Raw genomic sequence first — 21,941 nt, 5'->3', positions numbered from 1 at the left:
GCAAAAGCTTTGAAGAGACACTTCATCACAGATACAGATGGCAAATAAGCACATGAAAAGACAGTAGGCCCTCCTCTGCATCTGAGGGTTCCATATCTGCAGAACAAATTTTCAGAAAAATAAAATTACGTTAAGTTCCAAAATGCAAAACTTGAATTTGCTCCCACACCAGAAACTATTTGCATAGCATTTACATTGTATTTACAACTATTTACATTGTATTAGGTATTATAAGTAATCTAGAGATGACAAAGTACATGGGGAGGATGTGCATAGGTTATATGCAAATACTACGCCACTTTATATGAGGGACTTAAGCATCTGCAGATTTTGGTATCCTGTGGGAGGAGATGGGGGGCAGCCACCCAGAAACCAATCCCCCAAGGATACCAAAGAATGACTGTAGTACTCAAAATTATTCAATATTAGGAAAATGCAAATTAAAACAATGAGATACCATTATACACCTATTAGAAGACAATAAAATCTGACAATACCAATTGCCGGTGAGGATGCAGAGCAACTGGAACTCACATACATTGTTAATGGGAATGCAAAATGGTATAGCCACTTTCAAAAGTCTGACAGTCTCTTGTTAAACATACACTTATCATTTGACTGTCACACCACTCCCTTGCCAAAAACTGGAAACAACCCAAATGTCCATTAACTAGGTAATGGATGAACAAATTGTGGTATATCCATACAATGGAATACTTAGCAATAAAAAGGGAAAAACCACGGATAATGAAACATGTATGAATCTCAAAAGCATTATATGAAGGAAGCCAGACACAAAAGGCTATACATTGTATGATTCCATTTATATGACATTCTGGAAAAGGCAAAACTGTAAAGTCAGAAATCAGATCAATAGTTGCCAAGGAGCTAGGGTGAGTGAAGTGGATTGACTGTGAAGAGCCTGAGGCAACCACTGTGGTTCATGGAAATATCAGTATTATGTTTTGACTGTGGCAGAGGTTACATGACTATACATTTGTCAAATGTCATCAAAGTGCACATGTGTGAAGTATGACTTTCAGTATCTGTAAATTATGCCTCAGTAAACTGAACCATGAAGAACAAAACAGATTCCCGAAGTTGTGATCTATCTCATTCTATGTGGAACAAGTTTACCTTTTCCCCACACATTCCTAAATAAATCTTTTAAACGACAGATCTATCCTCATTTGTAACGAGACAAATAATACTTTTTGAGCATTCCCGAGGCCTGATAGGTACTTTATATGTATTATCTCATGTAATTATTCCACCAGCCCTATGAAACTGAGGTTAAGAGGTTTGGATAATTCTAAAGTTGCCATTTAAACCCGAGTATGCGGACTACCAAGGTCATCTTTCCCTCTGTACCTCGCTGCTTTCCCAATTCCCCAAAGACAAGGACTAAACTTTTTTTTTTAGTAAATTTATTTATTTATTTATTTATTTATGGCTAAGTTGGGTCTTCGTTGTTGCAAGCAGGGGCTACTCTTCGTTGCAGTGCGCAGTGTGCAGTGAGAACACTGTGGTGGCCTCTCTCGTTATGGAGCACGGGCTCTAGGCGCACGGGCTTCAGTAGTTGTGGCTTATGGGCTCTAGAGCACAGGCTCAGTAGTTGTGGCGCACAGGCTTAGTTGCTCTGTGGCATGTGGGATCTTCCTGGACCAGGGCTGGAACCAATGTCGCCTGCATTGGCAGGCGGATTCCTAACCACTGTGCCACCAGGGAAGCCCAGGGACTAAATTTTATATTCTTCACTATGTCTAACATCTTACATCCAAATAAAAACTGACACTGGTGAAAAACAAGAAACAACTTCGCAAACTGAGTACCTTATCACGTGTAGGATCTAAAGAAAGATGCTTTTCTGGGGAAAATCCTCCCTTTCCCACTCTACTCCTACCATCTCTGGTTTAGTAACAGCCCATCAAAAAGGAGGCACTCATTTGTTTATTCTCCCTAGTTCCTCTCTGCAATTTCCCAGCCCTGCAAAACATCGCAAACTCAGATGGCCCTGGGGATGAGGCTAATCTGTTAATACTCCAGAGACAGCAATTTCTATGGACATAGAATGATGATCCAAGATCATCTTTCTCAGGAATTATTTTCTTAACTAAGGAAGTTTACTGTTTTATTGAATAAAATCAGTCACATCACTTCATTTGTATTCCCTCATACAGTCCAAGATTATCACTTCAATTGCCAACTTTCTTAACTATGGCATTTAACAAATTTTCCCTAAACAACTAATCCCATCCCAAGCTTAAGAGGTACTGAAGACAAGTGGCCCCATTCTGACACTGTTCTCAGTTACAATGCTTTAGTTGTAAGTAACAGAAAATCCAATCAGGAATTTTCTTCTCTCACATAAAAAGTTAGGTGGTAGGGAAGTTCCAGAGTTAATTCAGTGGTTCAAAAGTCATCAAAGGCCAAATTTTTTCCATTTTTCTATTCTGGCATCCTTAGGATGTTGGCAATTATTATTTCATAGTATCCTCACAATAAGCCTGTGATTTTCATTAAAGCTGCTGCCTAACGGTTGCGTAGTATGAGGAAGACAATTTTCTCACATGTACTTTGGAAGGCAATTTAGAAGTACCTGTAGAATTTTTTTTTAATGTGTATATCCTTTGATCTAGCAATTCCACTTCTAAGAATTCACCTCAGAAAATGTTAAGTGGACAAAAACAGGCATGAAGACGTTCATTACAAAATTTTTTTTAATGGTAAAAAATGAGAAACAGTCTAAAATACCCATCAATAGGGTGTGATTACTTAAATTGAGAGACTCATATAATGGAATACATCATAGCTGTTTAACATGGAACTACGTGCAAGTTTTGTTGATAACAGCGGAACTGCAAAGACTATGTGTGCATAAATAAATAAAAATACCTATGACACTAAAAAAGCAGCTGGGGATTCCTGGCGGTCCAGTGGTTAGGACTCTGCACTTTCACTGCCAAGGGCCTGGGTTCCATCCCTGGTCGGGGAACTAAGATCCCACAAGTTGCGGCAAGGCCAAAAAAAAAAAAGGCAACAAAAGCAAACACAGATAAACTGGATTACATCAAAATTTAAAAATTCTGTGTATCAAAAGACAATGACAGAATGAAAAGGCAACCCACAGAATGGGAGAAAATATTGGCAAATCATTTATTTAAGCCAGAATATGTAAAGAACTCCTTCAAATTAACAAAAAAATAAACTGTTTAAAAATAGGCAGAGGACTTGAATAGACATTTCTCCAAAGAAGACAAGCTAATGACCAGTAAACATATGAAAAGATGCTCAACATCACTAATCATTATGGAAATACAAATCAAAACTACAACCTCACAACCATTAGGATGACTGCTATCAAAAACAGAAGTTTTACCTCTCTGAAGAATCGACAAGATGGCAGAAATGGAGCAGAAGCAGCAGACCTTTTGCAATTTCACCTACAGCAGCGTGGACCTTGTAGGACATGTCCTACAAGCAGCTGGTACAGCTGTACAGCACCCAGCTACTGCTGAACCAGGACTGCCAAGGAAGCAGCACACCCTGCTAAAGCGCCAGTGCAAGGCCAAGAAGGAGGCACTGCCCAAGGAGACGCCTGAGGTGGTAAAGACACACCTGCAGGACATCATCATCCTGCCTGAGATGGTGGACAGCATGGTGGGCGTCTACAAGGTCAAGACCTTCAACCAGGTGGAATCAAGCCTGAGTTCTCAATCACCTACACAGCCAGGCTGGCATCGGGGTCACTCCTCTGGTTTCACCCCCTTCAAGTAGCCTGCTCGGCCAATAAAGTCACAGACTTCTCTTAAAAAAAAAAAAAAAGTTGTTTTGCCAAGGATGTGAAGAAACTGCAACCTTTGTGCACTGTTGATGAGAAAGTAAAATGGTAAAGCCGCTGTGGAAAACAGTATGATGGTTACTCAAAAATCTACAGAGAATATACTCAAAAGAACTGAAAGCAGGGTCTCGAAGATTCACAGCAGCATTATTTACAGAAGTCAAAAAGTGGAAGCAACCCAAATGTCTATCGACAGTTAAATGTATAAACAAAAGGTGGTATATATACATGCAATATTATTCAGCCTTAGAAAGGAAGGAAATCCTGACACATTCTACTACATGGATGTAACTTGAGGACATTATGCTAAGTGAAATAAGTCAGTCACAAAAAGACAAATATTGTATGATTCCACTTATATGAGGTACCTAATCAAACTCAGAAACAAAAAATCAAATCCAGGGGCTGAGGGGAGGGATGGTTAAGTTGTTGTTTAATAGGTACAGTTTGTTTTTTGCAAGATAAAGAAGTTCTAAAGATTGGTTGCATAACCATGTGAATATACTTAACACTACTGAGCTGTACACTTTAAAATGGTGAAGATAGGGACTTCCCTGGCAGTCCAGTGTTTAGGACTCCACACTTCCATTTCAGGGGGCAGAGGTTCCCTGGTTGGGGAACTGAGATCCCGCAAGCCGTGAAGCACGGCCAAAAAAATAAAATAAATAAATAAGATGGTTAAGATAGTAAATATTATGTGTATTTATGTGTAATATTATGTGTAAATATTATATGTATGTGTAAAAATTTTACCTAAAAGAAATTTTAAAGTAATACCAAAATGAGAATCAAACCAAGCTATATATATCTGTAAAGAGTTCAGAAAGCACCTGTTAACAGTGGTTATTTATGGAGAACACTGATGGGAAAAGGAGGGACTTTTGTTTTCTGCTCTGTATATTTCTGTATAGTTTACGTTTGATCATAAACATGTATTAAGCTAATGCTTTTTAATATTTAAAAATTCCACTGGATATAATTTTTAAATTAAAATTAAATTCTAAGTAGTAACAGACTTAAGTTCTCATGCCACCTTAAGTTTTACCAAGCATCCCCTCAAAAAAGCATGCCACAAGTATGTGGTTATGATCAGTTCTAATAGGAATAATTAATTAGGGAAAAGATCCTGTGTCATCCAGTTAACATGAGATGGTGCTATTAGGTTTTCCCCAGGAAATGCCCGTGACACTTCCTGGCTAATAATGCCTTAATCCAAATTAGACAGAGATCCACTCTCTAATCTTGAAATTGACAAATGTGATACAATAATATTTGGTGCCTGCATATACAAAATTCTAGCATTTTCAAACTATTCTTATCCTTCTTTCTCCCTACTACTAACAGAACACCAGGCCCGAATCAGCACTTACTTTTCGGAGCCTGATTCTCCTCCCACCCCTCACTTCAAGAATGTTACAAGAGAGTTCATGGGTGGTTAGCAAGACCCCTTCAGAAACCAACAGCCATTCCAGAAAAATAACCGCTCACATACCAAGGGCTGCCAACAAGAGCAGCTTCCCAGCAGCATGTTTTAATAACCTTAATGAAGCAGACAGCAACTCCTTCTGTAATACAAATTCTGGTTGGAAGAAAAGATCTCCAGATTGTGGAAAAGTACAACTCAAAAAGTAAACACCACAGGCTTCCAGTACAGCAGGAAAGCAAGCAGAGATTTCTAAATACAGAGCTCAATTTTAAGAGTTCACTGTACCTTATTTCTCACTATCACCACTTGTTCTGTCAAAAATAGACCTTTCCATGTCTTGATCCATTCAGGATAAGCCACAGCAGGCACAGCTTTGCTTACATAGGGCAGCCAGGTCAGAAAGGCCATACAGGGAAATGGAAAAAGCAGCCAGCAGGTTTTCTTAGGGATTATACTGCTCCAGTTTTTATCCTGCTTCCCAGCTATTTTGGTGCCATGAAAGCTGCAGGGAGGTCTTTGCTCTGCTCTCAAAAAGCTTTTCACCAGAAAGGCAGTCTCAGGACTGCAACTCCCTCTGCTGCCCAATGTTTTCTTTGCATGCTGTAGCAGGTTCAATTGAATTTCAAACTCAAATATGTTAAAAGAGCTAAAGCAGCCCTTTATTTCAAAATATGACCAAAAAGGCACAAGTTCAAATGGAGTGGAACAGCTAGAATGCCAAGTTCTAAGCTGGACTGATTTCTACACTCACCAACAAATCTCCTCTGTCTCATGAAGTGATTGTTTTAGTCAGTTTAAAGAAAAGTTCTGTATCTCCCTCATAGGCACTTGGAAAAGCAGGAACTGGACTTTTTGCTTCTTCCTTACTTACCCTTAATAATACTGCCCATTACCAGAATTTAAGGTAGGCCTTATTCATCTTTCAAGATTCAACTTAAATAACACTTAGCATGTGGTATTGAAGCTATGTTTGTCAGTCTGTTTCACTGTATATATTCAACTAATAGCAGATGCTCTATAACCATTTAACAGAATTCTAACTAGAACAACCCTGAGATATTGGGGCAAGAGAGAACTGACCACATAATTCAATTAGGAAATAAGCAATTACTGGAGGAAGAACCAAAATTCTTGGAGATAATAGAAGAGGTGTTTCCCCAACTAACATACTATTGTTCTGCCTAACAACAACTTACCAGTGTTGCCTGTGGGTCTTTTTCAGGTTACCAATCTCACAAAGTCTCCCTCCAGTTAACTCTTAACAGAGCTCCTTTTTAACAAACTTTCATTCTTTGCTTATATCCAAATACTTCTCACATTCTGACCTTAGTGATAAAAGAATTCACAAAGGCCTTACACAATAACTCTAAGAGAGTGCTAAGCAAATACTGAGCTACTATAATGTCCCCAATCTATTGTGGTTAGAAACCCTTGTGTCCCAGCATTCAGAATTAGAAATGATGATGAAGACATATATTGGCACCATGATCTTTACTTTTGTGAACACTCCCCTTCTCCACCACCCAGTATCAGAAGATTACATGTCAGGTAGAATTCCTACTCTGTGCCTTAAGAATCTACAGATCCCAGTTCTGTGAAAAGCAAATGCCCAGGACAAGTGCCATCCTCAGAAAACCTTAAAATAAATACTAACAGCTAATGGTGCCATTGTGTAAAAACTCTCTACACCTGGATAAAAGAAAACAATGTAAAAATTTTAATAAAAACAATCCCACAGCATTTATTGTCATCTGGTAATAACATAAAGGTGAGCAAAACAATATGAATAAATGCTTTAGAACTACACTTCTAACAAAGCACACCTAAAAAAACTGTATTGCCTTCTCAACAATTTCTCACTTCATTGATCATTTCTAGTTGGAGACACTTTGGAGCAGAGTAATGTTATCTCCTTTTAGCATGATCCGACCTGCAACACAAAATTAAAAAAAAAAAAAAAAAGCTATTAATAGCCACTCAGACAACTTTGTAACCAGCTTTTAGCCTCAGAATTTCAGATCATTCTTGAGTGATTTTGAAAATGCTTTCTCTCTTGTGAAGGTATGTGACATTTTCCAATATTCATATATTGAAAGGTTGTGCATATTAGACCATATGCACTTTTCCAACAATAACCTAATGAAGGTTGAGAAATGTTATTTTACGAAAAGTAGTTTCTGTAGACTAAGTCAACTACCCCAACATTTCCTAATGCTCTGAGTTTGTAGAAGTTGAGAAATTAGTTTTTTTAGGAAATGCAGCATATTTACTATAACCCCTTTCTTACAGTTCTTAATACAATAGATTTCATCCTGAGATACACAAACTTGTTTAAGTTTTACCTAACATTTTCTAAACTTATTTGAGCAGAGAATACTTTTTTCCTGAGAAATATCTATAAATATCTTCAGGAACACTGGTGTTCAGTAAAATGGTTTGAGAAATGCTAATCAACACCAATAGCAATTAAATTGTTTCACTTTCCCAGGCTTCTACAACAGGTAATATTAATCTGTTCTACAGGGTGGATATTACCATAGGAAATCAACACTTTGCAAATAATTTATAAATAACATCAGTAAGGTTAGCTTGGCCTTCCTGGCAAGACATGTTTAAATTTGAAAAATCCAGGCTTTCACAAAAATAGCCTAAGCAGGAAAAAGCAAAGCAAAACATTATACCACTCCTTAGAATCTACTTTCCACATAGCTAGTACAGGCTCAAGAGAATCCTCAAGGACTGGAAGAAAGAGGCACCTGAAACCCACCACTGATAAAAATACCAGTGAGCTCTGAAGTGGGGCATTAAACAATTAAAGACAAAATGCCTAAATAAACCTCAAGTTAATAGAGTTTTAACAGAAATGATTCAGTAGGTCTTGATGAAGCCATGAATCCTAAAGAACGTGGGTTAAGAAATTGCCTTCACTGTTCAAATATTTTAAAATTTCTACTATGTGGCATGCACTGAGTTAGGCACTGAGCATATTAGGGAACAAAAAAGACAGGACTCATGCACTAATGCAGCATGTGGTCCAGTGGCAGAGACATTAATAATCCCAGTGATGAATATTTTACTACAAACTCAGCACAGCACACCCTTCATCAATCCCCACCCCAAGCAAAACAAAACCAAACCCTGGCAGGAAGTGACATTTGATCTGAGTCCCAAGAAACAGGTGACAGCATATACAAAGATTTATGATGGGACAAATGTGCAGATTCCAAGAATTGAAAGAAGTGTGGGTGAAGCTCAGAAAATGAAGTGCAAAGTGATACAAAATGAGCAGAGGGAGATAAGGCCAGATCATGAAGGACCTTGAAGGATACATTAAAGATGTCCTTATCCTATGAGCAATAAGAAGCCATTGAAGGATTTCTAGCAAAGAGATGACAAGTTCAGATTAGTGTTTTAAATAAAAGATGACAGGAGCCTGCAGAGCAAACTGGAGGGGGCTGAGGTAGTGGCAGAGAAATTTATTAGCAAACTGAATAGAACTGGTGCCATTCAGTATGGCAGAGAACACTAAAACAGCTCTAAATAGTGTGTGAGGGGTTGGAACTGAGTTTGATTTCTGATATGCTAACTTTGAGGAGCCTTTGAGACATCCAGGTAGAAACGTTGAGTAGGCTCAGAGAAGTCTAGAACTACAAATGCAAATTTGGAAGTCAACATATAAATGCAATTTAAGGTGCAGTCTTGAGTGCCTAGGAAAATAATACTGAATGACAGGAGGACCTAGAACCAAGACTTGAGCAACTCCAACAGTTAATGGCTGGGTCCTAAAGAATGAATATATAAAAGTCTGAAAAAGGAACAACTAGTAATGAAAAGCGAAAACCTGACTATAGTATCACAGAGCCAAATGCTGCTTAGAGCTCAATAAAATGAGGACCATTAGATTTAACACCAATTAGTCTTTGGTAACCTTTGTGAGAGCTCTCTGAGTGGAGAGACAAAAGCAAAAATGGAGTGGGGTAAAGAATAAGTGGCAAAGGATGATTTCAAGAGTATATTTCTCTCCCAAATAATAACTTCTCAAATGCAAACTAAATTTAAACATGAAATGAGTTGCAATTCAATTCTGCAAGTGAATAAAAACTTCTACAATTCTTTAAGGCCATCTATAGGCTTACCCAGTTGTTTTCTTGACTTTGTTTTAGAATGAATCTCTTCTGCATCATCTAATACGAGGTTCATATACTCATCAAAACCCTAGAAAAATAAGCCAATTGACTGTCATCTTCACGTAAGATCATATCCAAACCATTCTAAATGAAAATGGCTATATGTAGAGATGCTAACTTCAGAAACTCACCTCTCCACTGATCTTTTAGCTGAAACACCACCTCCCCGTCCTAAGCCTTTTTTTTTTTGGCCACACCGCATGGCTTGCAGGATCTCAATTCCCCGACCAGGGATTGAACCCGGGCCACGGCAGTGAAAGCCCGGAACCCTACCCACTAGGCAACCAGGAAACTCCCTAAGCCTCTTTTTAAATAAAGGAAGATGGAATGTACTTCAAATTACTTCTGGAACCTTTGGGACTTAAGATTTCATTAACTATGCCAAACAGCCATTTCCCTTATCTTTTATAATGTGCTCAATATAGTGCGTGTACATATATGAATTAACTCTTCCCATGTTCCCCACAAGACACTATCACCACCAACCACCGTGCTTGTTTTCCAACTAGTAAACAGGGAAGGGGAGATTATTGATGGAATCTACACTGTCTAAAAGAAATACCAGAGTCATAGCATAACAATTCCATCCATATCTTCCTTTTTAACAACACTATTTAGGCTATTCTGCCATCGTGGACATCTTATTTAACTAACCCCACCCAGTTCTATTCAGGTATCACCTAACCCAGAACTAATACTCCATTAATCCCATCTCCCCCGCCCTATTTTATTTCTTTTGACCCCTCCTTTAAAGACTAATACTGTTGTTTAAATAATTTTCTAGTAATTTTCCCTCTCTTTTATGAATTACCTAATCCCTATCAAGCAGAACAATGAGACAAGGATAGTGGGTCCTGAAGAACTTTCCGTGGGTTGGGTCTTTGACTTTTTGTATATCACTCTGCTGGCTATCTTTTGGTAAATCTTTTTCTATGAACAAACTGCTCTGAGATAAAATATCTTGGGTACTCACAATGATACAGCCCTCTATCCGCATATTCACTTGCTCATAAAGCCACACCTGAATCCGAGATCTCTGAAATAATCAACAAAAATAGAAATGTTAAGAAATAAGTAAATAAAATCCAACCACTTTGGTCAAACAACAGACAAACATGGCTCCTAAAAATACTTTAACAAATAAAAGCCAAGACTAGTTACTTATCAAGAAACATTCTCAATAAATGCTATATTGGAACTAAGTTAATAATTTTCCTGTGAACTTAGGACTCAATCATATTTCCACTGCTTCTAGTCTCTATACATTTAGAGTGAAAATTTGTGACAGGATAGCATTTAAAAGGGCTTCTTTCTTATCTGCTATAGCAAAATCCAGCTCCAAGACAGCTTTCTCTAGGTACTCGTTCTCTATGTCTCACACCTAATAATCAGGAGGGGGACCCTCAATTCCTGTGATTAAAAATTACAAGAGCTTGAAATTAATCTGTTTTTCAATTGTGTTGTCACACACTAAAGTTTGTCAGAACAACAGGAGCCACATTTTCTTTCAGAGATAAATACTCCGCCTTGTCAAGTCAAATTTTGAGTTGCTAAAAATCCCCTCAAAGGAAAGAAGGCTGCCACTAAATCCTCTGAACCTATCCTTCCTGTCTTCCTTTTTTGTGTCTTTCCTATATATATAAGTGTGTCCCCCACCCCGCAAAGTGCTAAACACACCACTTTATGACCTAGTTTAAAGCCGACTGAATTTTTCTTCCAGTGTCTCATCCTAAAGGGAAGGGGGAAAGGTTCCAATGTTCTGGCCATACCCACTGCAACAGAAGTACCCAATTACCACTGTCATGTCATCCAATAATTACTTTTTGAAATTAGTAATTTTGGTCTTGTAAAGTAATTAACCCTCGCAATCTCCAGTTTCATCTACTTTTAACTCTAGAACAATGATCAGACAGGATGAAACAAACAGCCAAATAAATTCATCTTTAACTTAAAAAGTAATTATGAAACAGTTAACAACAAACAACTTACATTTTGCAAGTATCTGAAGATGAGATTCTGCAGCAGTAGTTAAGGAAAAAATACACGTATAGCATAGACTCTGCTTCCTGGAACTGGTCAATCCTACACCCATCTCACTTTTCTGAACGCGACGTCTGTGCCTATGCAAAGTGCCCAACTAGGCACCCATTTGGGGGTCCCTAAACACTGTAAACGAATCCCCTCCCACTCTCATTCTCCTTGAGTTTCTTCGGCGCCGACATCGTCCTCGGGCACGAGACCGATAACTCCCGCTTTCACTGAGTACTTAACTAAGGTTGTCTTCCAACGGCTCACCCCCGCCATTCCTGCATTTCCCACCGCAGGGGTCCGCCAAGCCCACCTCCCACCCGTAACTGCTTCTTCAACTACCCGCGCTTTCTCCCAGTCTCGGCCGCCCCAGGGGCTCATGGGATGAGGGGCCGGACTCCGCTCCCTCTGGCCTGCTCCGTCTGCTCCTTCGCCCCCCCATTTCCTGGCCCGAACCTCCTCCTTCTCACATCCCGAGTAGGATACGATTGGCTGTACCATCACCTTCTGCACCTTCTGGCCCTGGCCCCGGTACGCCATGGTGGAAGCTCACAAAGACCACACTATCCCGCACACTACCTCAAAAAGCAACTTCCGGAATAAAGAGCCGGAAGCGGAAGTGCATGGTGCTCGCGGGGCGACCTGGGAGGCTCCTGGGAAATACCTCTCTAGCCACGGGCTCCGCTTGTCTCGGTGCTTTGTAGCAACTGCGGCGACTGCATTTTGGAACGTGGGTTGGTCCTACAGCGCCACCTAAAGGGAGGCTGGAGGAGGAGCCTAGCGGCTTCGGTTGTGCGGCGGCTGGCGGGAGGCGGTGCACAGCGCTTGGCCATCGCGACTTCATTTTCTGAGTCGGCTTTAAGAGCCAGATCGTCCCATTGCGTACCTCTGTCTGTGAAATAGGTTGGTTTAGTGCTTTTTCTAAGGCCTATTTCCCTGGAATTTAGGCTTGATAGCAGCGTTGTGTTGGACAGGGTAGGGCCGCAAGAAGCCCAAACTCAGGGCTCCCACAGCTGACACTTTCGGCCACAGACAATCCGAATTCAAAAGCCAGATGCTCTGGTTTGCTACAGTAACCGATTCAACTCTCATCAACTTTGTGAGGAGTTATTGTAAGGTGGCAACAGAAGATCTATGTAGCGTGAAAACCCTGAAGTCTGATTTCTGGCCTCAAATCTGGCACTGTTATAGTGTGTGACCAAGAATAAGTTATTCAGCCTTGGACTTCACTGGTGGCGTAGTGTTTGAGAATCCTCCTGCCAATGCAGGGGACACGGGTACGAGCCCTGGCCCGGGAAGATCCCACGTGCCGCGGAGCAACTAAGCCCGTGCGCCACAACTACTGAGCCTGCGCTCTAGAGCCTGTGAGCCACAACTACTGAGTCTGTGTGCTGCAACTACTGAAGCCCGCGAGCCTAGAGCCCCGGCTCTGCAACAAGAGAAGCCACCGTAGTGAGAAGCCCGTGCACCGCAATGGAGAGCAGCCCCCGCTCGCCACAACCAGAGAAAGCCAGCATACCGCAATGAAGACCCAACACAGCCAAAATTAAAATAAATACAAAAATTTATTTAAAAAAAAAGTTATTCAGCCTTGCCATGTCTTGGCTTAGTTGTTACCAAAGTGGAGATAAAAATGTTCCTTCGGGGACTTCCCTGGTGGCGCAGGGGTTTAAGACTCCAGGCTCCCAATGCAGGGGGTGCGGCTTTGATCCCTGGTCAGGGAACTAGATCCCACATGCATGCCGCAACTAAGAGTTCACATGCCGCAACTAAGGAGCCTGCCGGCCACAGCTAAGACCTGGCGCAACCAAAAAAGAAAGTTTCTTCCTCATGGGGTTAAAGATTCAATGAAGTAGTAGTATACATGTGTACACATTAAGGTCTCAATGTTTGACCTTATCTTTTCCTGGGTAACACAGCTGGGAGGGGAGGAGTTGGAATTTGTTAGGTTATGTTGTGGGCTGGCAGAAATTTCATTTAATTGGAATACCCATTTTATAGACAAGGAAACTGAAGCTCAGAGTTGAAGGGGCCCGTCAAAGGGGACACCACTTAGGGCAAGTAGCAAAATCCTAACTTGTTTAACTGAGGTTGTTACCAAACCAAACTTAGGTCCACTCAGTGGAGGAGCAGTAAAGCCAAGCTGTTGACGCTGGTTTGTGATGAAGGAAAGTACAGCATTTATTGTGAGGCCAAGCGAGGGGAACAGGCAGCTCATGCTCAAAAGACCCGAACTCCCCAGTGGCTTTTAGGAAAGGATTTTTAAAGACAATGTAAGGGAGAGGCTTGCAGGTACATGATCAGCTCATGCACAATTCTCTGGGTGTTGAGGTAACCACGTGAGGTCACAGGGGTTAGCATTATCAATCCTCAGGCTCCAGGTGGTCTGGAGGCTAGGTGTTCATGGTCAAGATGCAGTTAGCTTCTTAGTTGTTTTGGTAACTGAAAAACAACTGAAGGATATGGCTCAGGATATTATCTATAGCCCTTGACTTTGTTTTATGGCTAAACTATCATTATTTTGTCTTGCTTGACTGTTTTCCTTTGTTTCTGCATTTTCTCACTTCTCTGATTAAATTTACTCTTAGAAACTCAGGGAAGTCCTAGGAGGTTAAAGCTTTTCTATAAATAAGAGGCAGGAGATACAAGGGGGTCTGTCCCCTGGAAGGCCTCACAGGGTCCTGCTCAGTTTCAAGGCCTTCTGTTTAATGAGGATAATATTAATGGCAACCTCATAAAAATGTGAGATCAAAGGATATGAAAGTGATTTTTTAAAAACAGCTAGATGGGACTTCCCTTGTGGCACAGTGGATAAGACTCCATGCTCCCAATGCAGGGGGCCCGGGTTCAAACCCTGGTCAGGGAACTAGATCCCACATGCATGCTGCAACTAAGAGTTCACATGCTGCAAATAAGGAACTGGAGAGCCACAACTCAGGAGCCTGCCTGCCACAACTGAGACCCAGTGCAACCAAATAAATAAAAATAAAAAAAGAGAGAGCTAGGAAACACACAGAATAATTATTTCTTTTTAACCATCCCCCAAACCAAATAGAGGGTCATGATGTGCATGGAGTAAAGTTGAGGTTTGCTGAATTTGAAGACAGTGTGACTAGAACATACCAGTATACCTATCCCATCTCAGATGTAGAGATGCTTAGCTACTTGTTTTTGCATTTTCCTGTTTCTGAAGTCATGATTTCTAAACTTTTAAGGATTGATCTCTATAACCAATCATTTGACTGATTATACAACTCATGAGAAGAGGTTTACTATTTTTTTCTTAATGATTTTGCCCTTTTCCATTTAAATCTTTGATCCAATTAGAATTTATCCCAGTATATCCTAGAACTGATACAACTTAAAAAATTTCTAGGTGGCTACCCAGTTGTCCATCACTATTACATAAAAATAATCCTTTGTTCCTCATTCAATTTTAAATGCCACTTTTATGATATACCAAGTGTATGTGTGTGTGTAGGTATGTGTTTTTTGTTTGTTTGTTTAATGTATTTATTTATTTATTTATTTTAAATTTATTTTTGGCTGTGTTGGGTCTTCATTGCTGCACGCGGGCTTTCTCTAGTTGCAGCGAGCGGGAGCTACTCTTTGTTGCGGTGCACGGGCTTCTCACTGCAGTGGCTTCTCTTGTTGCAGAGCACGGGCTCTAGGTGCGTGGGCCTCAGTAGTTGTGGCTCGAGGGCTCTAGAGTGCAGGCTCGGTAGTTGTGGCGCACAGGCTTAGTTGCTCAGCCGCATGTGGGATCTTCCCGGACCAGGGCTCGAACCCGTGTCCCCTGCATTGGCAGGCAGATGCTTAACCACTGTGCCACCAGGGAAGTCCCCTAGGTATGTGTTTTTATGTATAGCGTTTATATTTTGTTCAGTTGATTTTAGTGTCTATTTATAGACTAGTATCACTGTTATAAGTATTGTAGCTTTATAATATTTTCTTATTTGGTAGGACTAGAAGTACATAGAATTTTCCTAGTTATTCTGGTTTTCCTTTAAAACTTTAGAATAAGCTTATCTAATTTTAAAAAATCCTTTTGGTATTTTTACTGTGATGACATTAAATCTAGAACAACTTAGAATTAATTTTTAAAAATCTAAGTACATGATGGCTTTCTATTTGTTCAAACTTTCCTTTGAGTCTTTGAGAAGTTTTAAATTTTCTGTAGTTTTTAGTTTCTTCTTTCTAGTTCATCCAGTTTAATCATAGATATTTCATCTCTCTTGGTCTGGAAAATTGTCTTTTATTCAATTGTATGCTCTAGCTGGTTTTTAAAAGAAAAGTAATACATTCAATTATATAAAAATTATAAAGTTTTGCATCACTAAAAAGCCACCATAATAAGCAAAATGAGAAGATCTGGGAAAAGTATGTTTGCACCACATCAGAAAAGTGGGTAATTTTACTAATATATAAAGAACTCGAAAAAAAAAAATGCTGTGTAAGAAATATTCCAAAACGTAATGGCTTAAAACAGCAAAGTTTTTCTTTTTTTTTTTTTTAATTTGTGACCTTTGTGGGTCGAGAGTTTGGGCAGGGATCAGCTGGGTGATTTTTCTGCTTCAGATGTGTCTAAGGCCTTGGCATGTGTATTTAGAAGGCTAGCCCCACCTGAGTCAGTCTCCATGTCTATATAGCCTCAGGGCCTCACCACCTGGTCTCTCTGGCAGAGGAATATGCTTTATTATATGGGGGCCCAAGGCTCTAAGAAGCCAAAGCTGAAGCTAACAGTACCCTTTAAGGCCAGGCCTGGAACTAGTATAATGTTCACACCCCAGGCCAGATTCAAGGGCTGGAAAAATAGAGCCCACCTCTTTATTGGAGGTGTATTAAAGAATTTGCAGCCATTTCTAATCTGACACAAAGACCCAAAATAGAAATTGGCAATGGATATGAACAATCAGTTTTATAGCAAAGGAAATACAAATGGTCTTCAAAGGTATGAAAAGAGGTCAAACTTCACTCATTATAAAAGAAATGCAAACTAAACTACACTGAGAAATCATTTTCCCTCACTAGGTTGGCAAAGATCAAAAACTGGTGGTAATATACCTTATTAAGCTCCAATTCTAGACACTTAATCATACAAACTTACATGTGTGAAATAATATAATCATTGCAGCATTGTTTAAAATACCAAGATGGGAAACAACCTAAATGTCAATCAATAGGAACTAGCTCAATTATTGCATGTTCATATAGTGTAACACTATGCAACTATAATAAAAATTGCAGTTCTTTGTGTCCTGTTATGAAAAGATATCCAATATACAGTAAGAGAAAAAGTAAGCTATGAATACATTTGAGATTAATTTCACAATAATTTAGTGGAGCCGGCAGAGCTGGATCTCAGATGGGGCAAGCCTAAGGAGTAAAATTTAAGGAGTCACACTTGCATGTACAAGTACAACCCTGAGAGTGAGCACTTCCTTAAATTATGCCCAGGTACCTCGCTTGCCTCACCCTAGCCCCAGTCCTGGGGGCCAGAATAGGGGATGGATAGCTGGTATGGGTATAGGTGAAACAGGATTTGTCATGAATTTGTAATTCATAATTTAAAACTGTTCATAATAAATATAATAAAAGCAAGGTGCAGGATATCGTGTTTTATATATAATATTATATAGAAGTATATTTGCTTATATGTGCCTAAAATATCTGTAGAAAACCTGAGAAACTGAGAACATTGGTTTTGGAGGAGAAGTGGGTAGCTGGGGCAGGAGTAGGAGGGAGGATTTTTACTGTATGCCCTTATACACATTTTGAATTTTGAAACTTGTGAATGAATATCACCAATTCAATGAATTTATTAGATAGTGGAAAGTACTATGACATTTGTTTCCCTTTTTTTGTTCTAACTAATCATAATGTTCTTGTAAAATTTGAGATTTTCATGACATTCCCAAGGTATCTGCAAATCACTGGTACACAGAGACATACCCTGAGAATCACTGGTCCAAAGGGACATATCCTGAGAAGAGTCACCTCCAGGCCTTCGGAATATTGAAGAACATCCTTCCTCTCAGCTTAAAGTTTCTTGCGTATCAACCAGGAGCCTCAAAACTTGCTGAATGAAGCATGACAAAGAATGGGGTTGGGAAGAGACAGGGGCAGCCTAACAAAGATCAACAGCCCTTGAAATGGGCAGCAAGTATTTATTGAATGCTTTGTTATTTTCCGAAGTGTGCCCCCCAAAATTCATGTGTTGAAGCTCTAAACCCCAGTACCTCTAGAATGTGACTATTTGGAAATAGGTCCTTAAAGAGGAAATTAAGGTTGAATGAGGTCATATGGGTGGGCCCTAATCCAAGGTGACTAGTGTCCTTCTACCGAGAGATTAAAATGCAGACATGTACATGCAGAGGGAAGGCCATGCGTCATGTGAGGACACAGTGAGAAGGGGAACATCTGCAAACCAAAGAGAAAGGCCTCAGAAGAACCCAAACTAGCCAACACCATGATCTTGGAATTCTAGCACCCACAACTGTGAGAAAATACATTTATGTTGTTTAAGCCACCCAGGCTGTGGTATGTTGTTTCTGCCCTAACAAATATACCTTCTACGTGCCAGACTTGTACTAGGTGCTGAGAATATATAGGTTAGTAAGAATCTCTATCTCAAGGAGTTTATACTCTGCTGATGGAGAGGTAAACAATTTCAAAACAATGAGGGTAAACAAAGAGTATATGTCTAGTAGACAGGCACCAGAGCCCAGTTTGGGGAGAGGGAGAACAGGGTAGTGGGAGAGGTAACCTGGAAGTCATGGAGTGTGTAGGAATTAGCCAATGAAAAGAGGAGAAAAGAGACCTTTAAATAGAGGACAGCATTAACAAAGGCAAACAGCTAGAGACAGATTGGTGTATAAGGGAAGTCGACTGTCAGTAATTTTGCTAGTGTAGAGCATGAAGGGTGAGTGATGGAAGAGGCTGGTACAACAGGGCCTTACATGCTATGCTAAGGGACTTTAATTTTGGAGGGAAGGGGAAGGCACAGGAGGATTTCATGAAACAGAGTGACTCAGATTCACATTTAAAATAGATCCTTCTTTCTTTGTAAAAGACCAGTTTATTCCTTAGCCAAGAACAGCTGACAGCAAACTGAGCAAGAATGAGACAAGACAGACTCTGAGAATGCCAACGGGATTGTCAGAGGTCACTAAAAACAAACCTTACCTGCTCAATTTGGCTTTGTTTGCAGCTCAAATCATCTCCTTTGCTAAGCTACACAAAACTCCAGATCTAACACCTCAAGGAAAACTTCCCTGACCAGTCTTGAACTCATTGATTTCTCACTCATCCCCTCTATAGACAGCATCATCCATTTATTACTTGTACCCATTTCACTCCTGTTACTTTTTCCTTAAAAGTATTTCAAAGGCAGGGGTTTACCTTATACTTAATCCCTAGTGGCCAGCAGTGTTTAATGATGGTTAGAATTCATAATGTTCTAATTTGAGCCTCTTCAAGGGAAGGCAGTCCAAAACACTTTGCAGCAGTTATGCCAACGTATTTCACATTTCCTCACAGCTTTTCTAAACTTGACTACCTTCCTTGACCTCTCAACCTAAATAAGTGACCTCACTAATCAAGTACACCTAACCAGGGAAGGGTTCCTTCTTATTTAGCTTCTCCTTCCCCTTGAAATTTCCCCTCCTCCTTTGAGTGTTCTTGATCCATCCAATGTCCTATTTCAGTCATTTGTCTATTCAACAAACAGTAGTCTTTTTTTTTTCTTTTGGCCGCGCCATGCAGGATCTTAGTTCCCCAGCCAGGGATCGAACCCACGCCCCATACAGTGGAAGCGCGGAATCTTAACCACTGAATCGCCAGGGAAGTCCCACAGTAGTCTTTTACTTAATCATTTTTCCTCCTCTACATTCTTCAGTCTGAATATTGGGTGTTTACACCCTTAACTCAGTAGGCTATTGCTTTACTCCTATCTGAACACAAATCAGTCACAGAATCCTAAAGACCAAAAAACCCAGGAACAGGCATTACCAAGTTATAATCCACTGTTGCTCGTCACGATTGACTCAGACTCTGCAACACTTACCCAATTAAATCCAACCACACTTTACTAATAGGCCCACTCAGTTAAATTTTATGACTCCTATTTTTTAAAATATAAAATTTTAATTGCTATTCTTATTTACGGCCATTGTTTATACTGTCAATTTTATTGTACAATGTTAAGAAAATGGTCAAGTATTTTGTGTTGATGCCTCTAACATTTTGCAATTCATATAAATTAGAGTTTGGAGAATGAATTATTAATGCAGTTAGATGTGTAGGTTGTGGAAACTTCCACAGACTTACTGAGCAGCTTTCAAAGACCAGATTTAAGAAAAAAAAGAGTTCTTGAAAGGTTCAACGAATCAAACCCAACTGCACATAAAAATATACTTTCTTACTGTTACATCTGAACACACTGATTGTGACACTACAGTGGAGATAAAAAGCAGTAATCTTCCAAGGCAGTGTAGGATTTAGTGTCAAAATGGGTATGTGAATTAAGAGGCACATAATAAGTACTCAATATATGTTAGCTACTTTAAAGTGGTGCTACATAGCAACTGGAGACTACACGGTTCCTGTTGGTTCCTGACAAATTCAAAGCAAATATTTTAAAAAACTGCAGAAATATTCTGGCAAAATGAAGCCACAATTTTAGAAAAGGATCATAGAACTTTGATCAATATAGAGAACAAGCTTTATTTCTGAAACTGTAATAATTAAACATCGACCAAAGATTGGTTGAGATGAAAACAAACTATGTTCTGGTCGTATGTGAGAGGATCCACTGGAACTTGAGGTTAAGGCCAGACTTTAAGGATCATTTATTGAGACAAATACATGAGCTGCAAATTATCTTGAAAGTTCTGGCTATGCTATGACCAAATTCTACAACATCTGGGCCCTTTTCCTGTTAAAATTGAAAACCATCATCACTCAAAACTGAATACACAATCTGTTCTGCTTTCTGTGAAAAGTTGACTCAACTTTTTGGGGACTACTTTTAGACTATTTGGGAAAATCTATATTCTCTGGTAAGTTAAAAATTTATATGTATTCCCATAACAAAAAACTGGACTTTCCTGAAGTAAAAATTTTATATGCCTTCATGCTTGAAAATTCTAAATTGTTGGAACCATCTCAGATCACTTCTAAACCCTCTCTCCTTTAAAAAACTTACTGACATTACTTGAGTTACAACGCTAATGGCTAAGTATCAGTGTCAGAAAAAAATCCTCACATATAATAGTATTTATTCTTACCTAAAGCAAATGCAACTAAAACTGAGCATACTTGTGAGAAGTCTGGCAGTATGTCTTTGTAAAAGGTTTCTAAAGACAAATAGTATCTGTGAAACTGGCCCTCTATTGAGGCAGATCCCAGGCTGAAGTGATGTACGACTACTTAACTCATAACATCAAGACTTTCCTACACCAGTTTTATTTAAAACACAAATAAAGTATTTCTCTTTCTGTAATGGCAAATGGTTCAAATAATGCTGAACATGAATCATTGACTAATACAGGGCTTTAAATATGAAACAAAATTATTTTTATAAAAGCAAAAGAATAAAGGTTATATACAAAAGGGACCTGGAATCTACAAGCCGATTCCAAAAATGAAATGAGTAGAAAATCTGTGGTGAAACCAGAACATTCCACCCTTGCTTTGGAGAAGGGCTATTAGATAACATTCAGTCAGCTGAAGATGGATTGGTAGAGAAGTGTCTATACATAAATTTCAAGTCAGTTTTGCTTGTGTAGAATCATCCAGATATTCCCAAGACTGAATGGGCAGTCCTGTGGCTTTCTTCCTTTTCCATATTCCCAAAAACGCTACATGAACTTCAACTCTTGATGAGCCGCTTACAACAGCAGTTCCTTAGGAGCCAACATGACAGGTGGGTCAGATTTCCCTATGAGAAACAAAACTGGCCACCTATAGCAAAATATCAAAATGGGCAGGTCCTTTCCTCTTCCTTCTGATTATGTACAGTATGTCTCCTTTCAGGACTATTATCCCCATCATACTTGTTCCTTCACAGTCTAAACCTTGAGGTGATATGAAGGAGACCAACATCAAGAAAAGAAAATTCAATTCGGAAATGAAGAAAACTGGAAGGTATACAATACACCCCCAGAGCATCTCGATAATCCCTGCTACAGTACAGTTCAGCATACTGCTACAGTCCATAGATAAATAATGGCAGCTTGAATGAGTTCATTTCCGCCCCCCTCAGGTGTTTAAAGGGCACCAAATAAATACTGGGCAAGAGGAGTTTGCTAGGAGAATTAGAAATTAAAAGTTAACCAATTTTTATCCCTGTGATAATTCAATGCTAGTAAGGTGGCAAGTACTGAAGAAGAGAAGGGACAACTTTCTTACTAAAAAATAAATTCCTGTAATCATTATGTCACCATCTCTTATTAAGAGT

General features: G+C 39.5%; 1 protein-coding gene and 1 pseudogene across 3 annotated transcripts; one reads left to right on the top strand and one right to left on the bottom strand.

Moving 5' to 3' along the window:
- Positions 1-2,764: 2,764 nt before the first annotated feature.
- Positions 2,765-12,105, bottom strand: SNRPE (small nuclear ribonucleoprotein polypeptide E). Of its 3 annotated transcripts, none has more exons than XM_007166138.2 (5): positions 11,969-12,105; positions 11,444-11,470; positions 10,428-10,490; positions 9,404-9,482; positions 2,765-7,197 (listed from the first exon to the last, which is right to left on the bottom strand). In XM_007166138.2, exons 1-5 carry the CDS (start codon positions 12,020-12,022, stop codon positions 7,142-7,144), a joined length of 279 nt encoding a protein of 92 aa, XP_007166200.1. In that variant the 5' UTR covers positions 12,023-12,105; the 3' UTR covers positions 2,765-7,141. The 3 variants fall into 3 exon arrangements, with proteins under 3 accessions (XP_007166200.1, XP_057391927.1, XP_057391933.1); XM_057535944.1 differs by having other exon boundaries at positions 11,987-12,075; XM_057535950.1 differs by lacking the exon at positions 11,444-11,470 and having other exon boundaries at positions 11,987-12,063.
- On the top strand, positions 3,400-3,777 carry LOC103019051 (40S ribosomal protein S15-like; annotated as a pseudogene).
- Positions 12,106-21,941: the final 9,836 nt, after the last annotated feature.

This window comes from Balaenoptera acutorostrata, chromosome 1 (assembly GCF_949987535.1).
Source record: "Balaenoptera acutorostrata chromosome 1, mBalAcu1.1, whole genome shotgun sequence".
In the NCBI taxonomy this organism is placed as follows: domain Eukaryota; kingdom Metazoa; phylum Chordata; class Mammalia; order Artiodactyla; family Balaenopteridae; genus Balaenoptera; species Balaenoptera acutorostrata.
The sequence above is the reverse complement of the archived record's forward strand: the minus strand, read 5'-3'. Positions and strand labels throughout refer to the sequence as shown.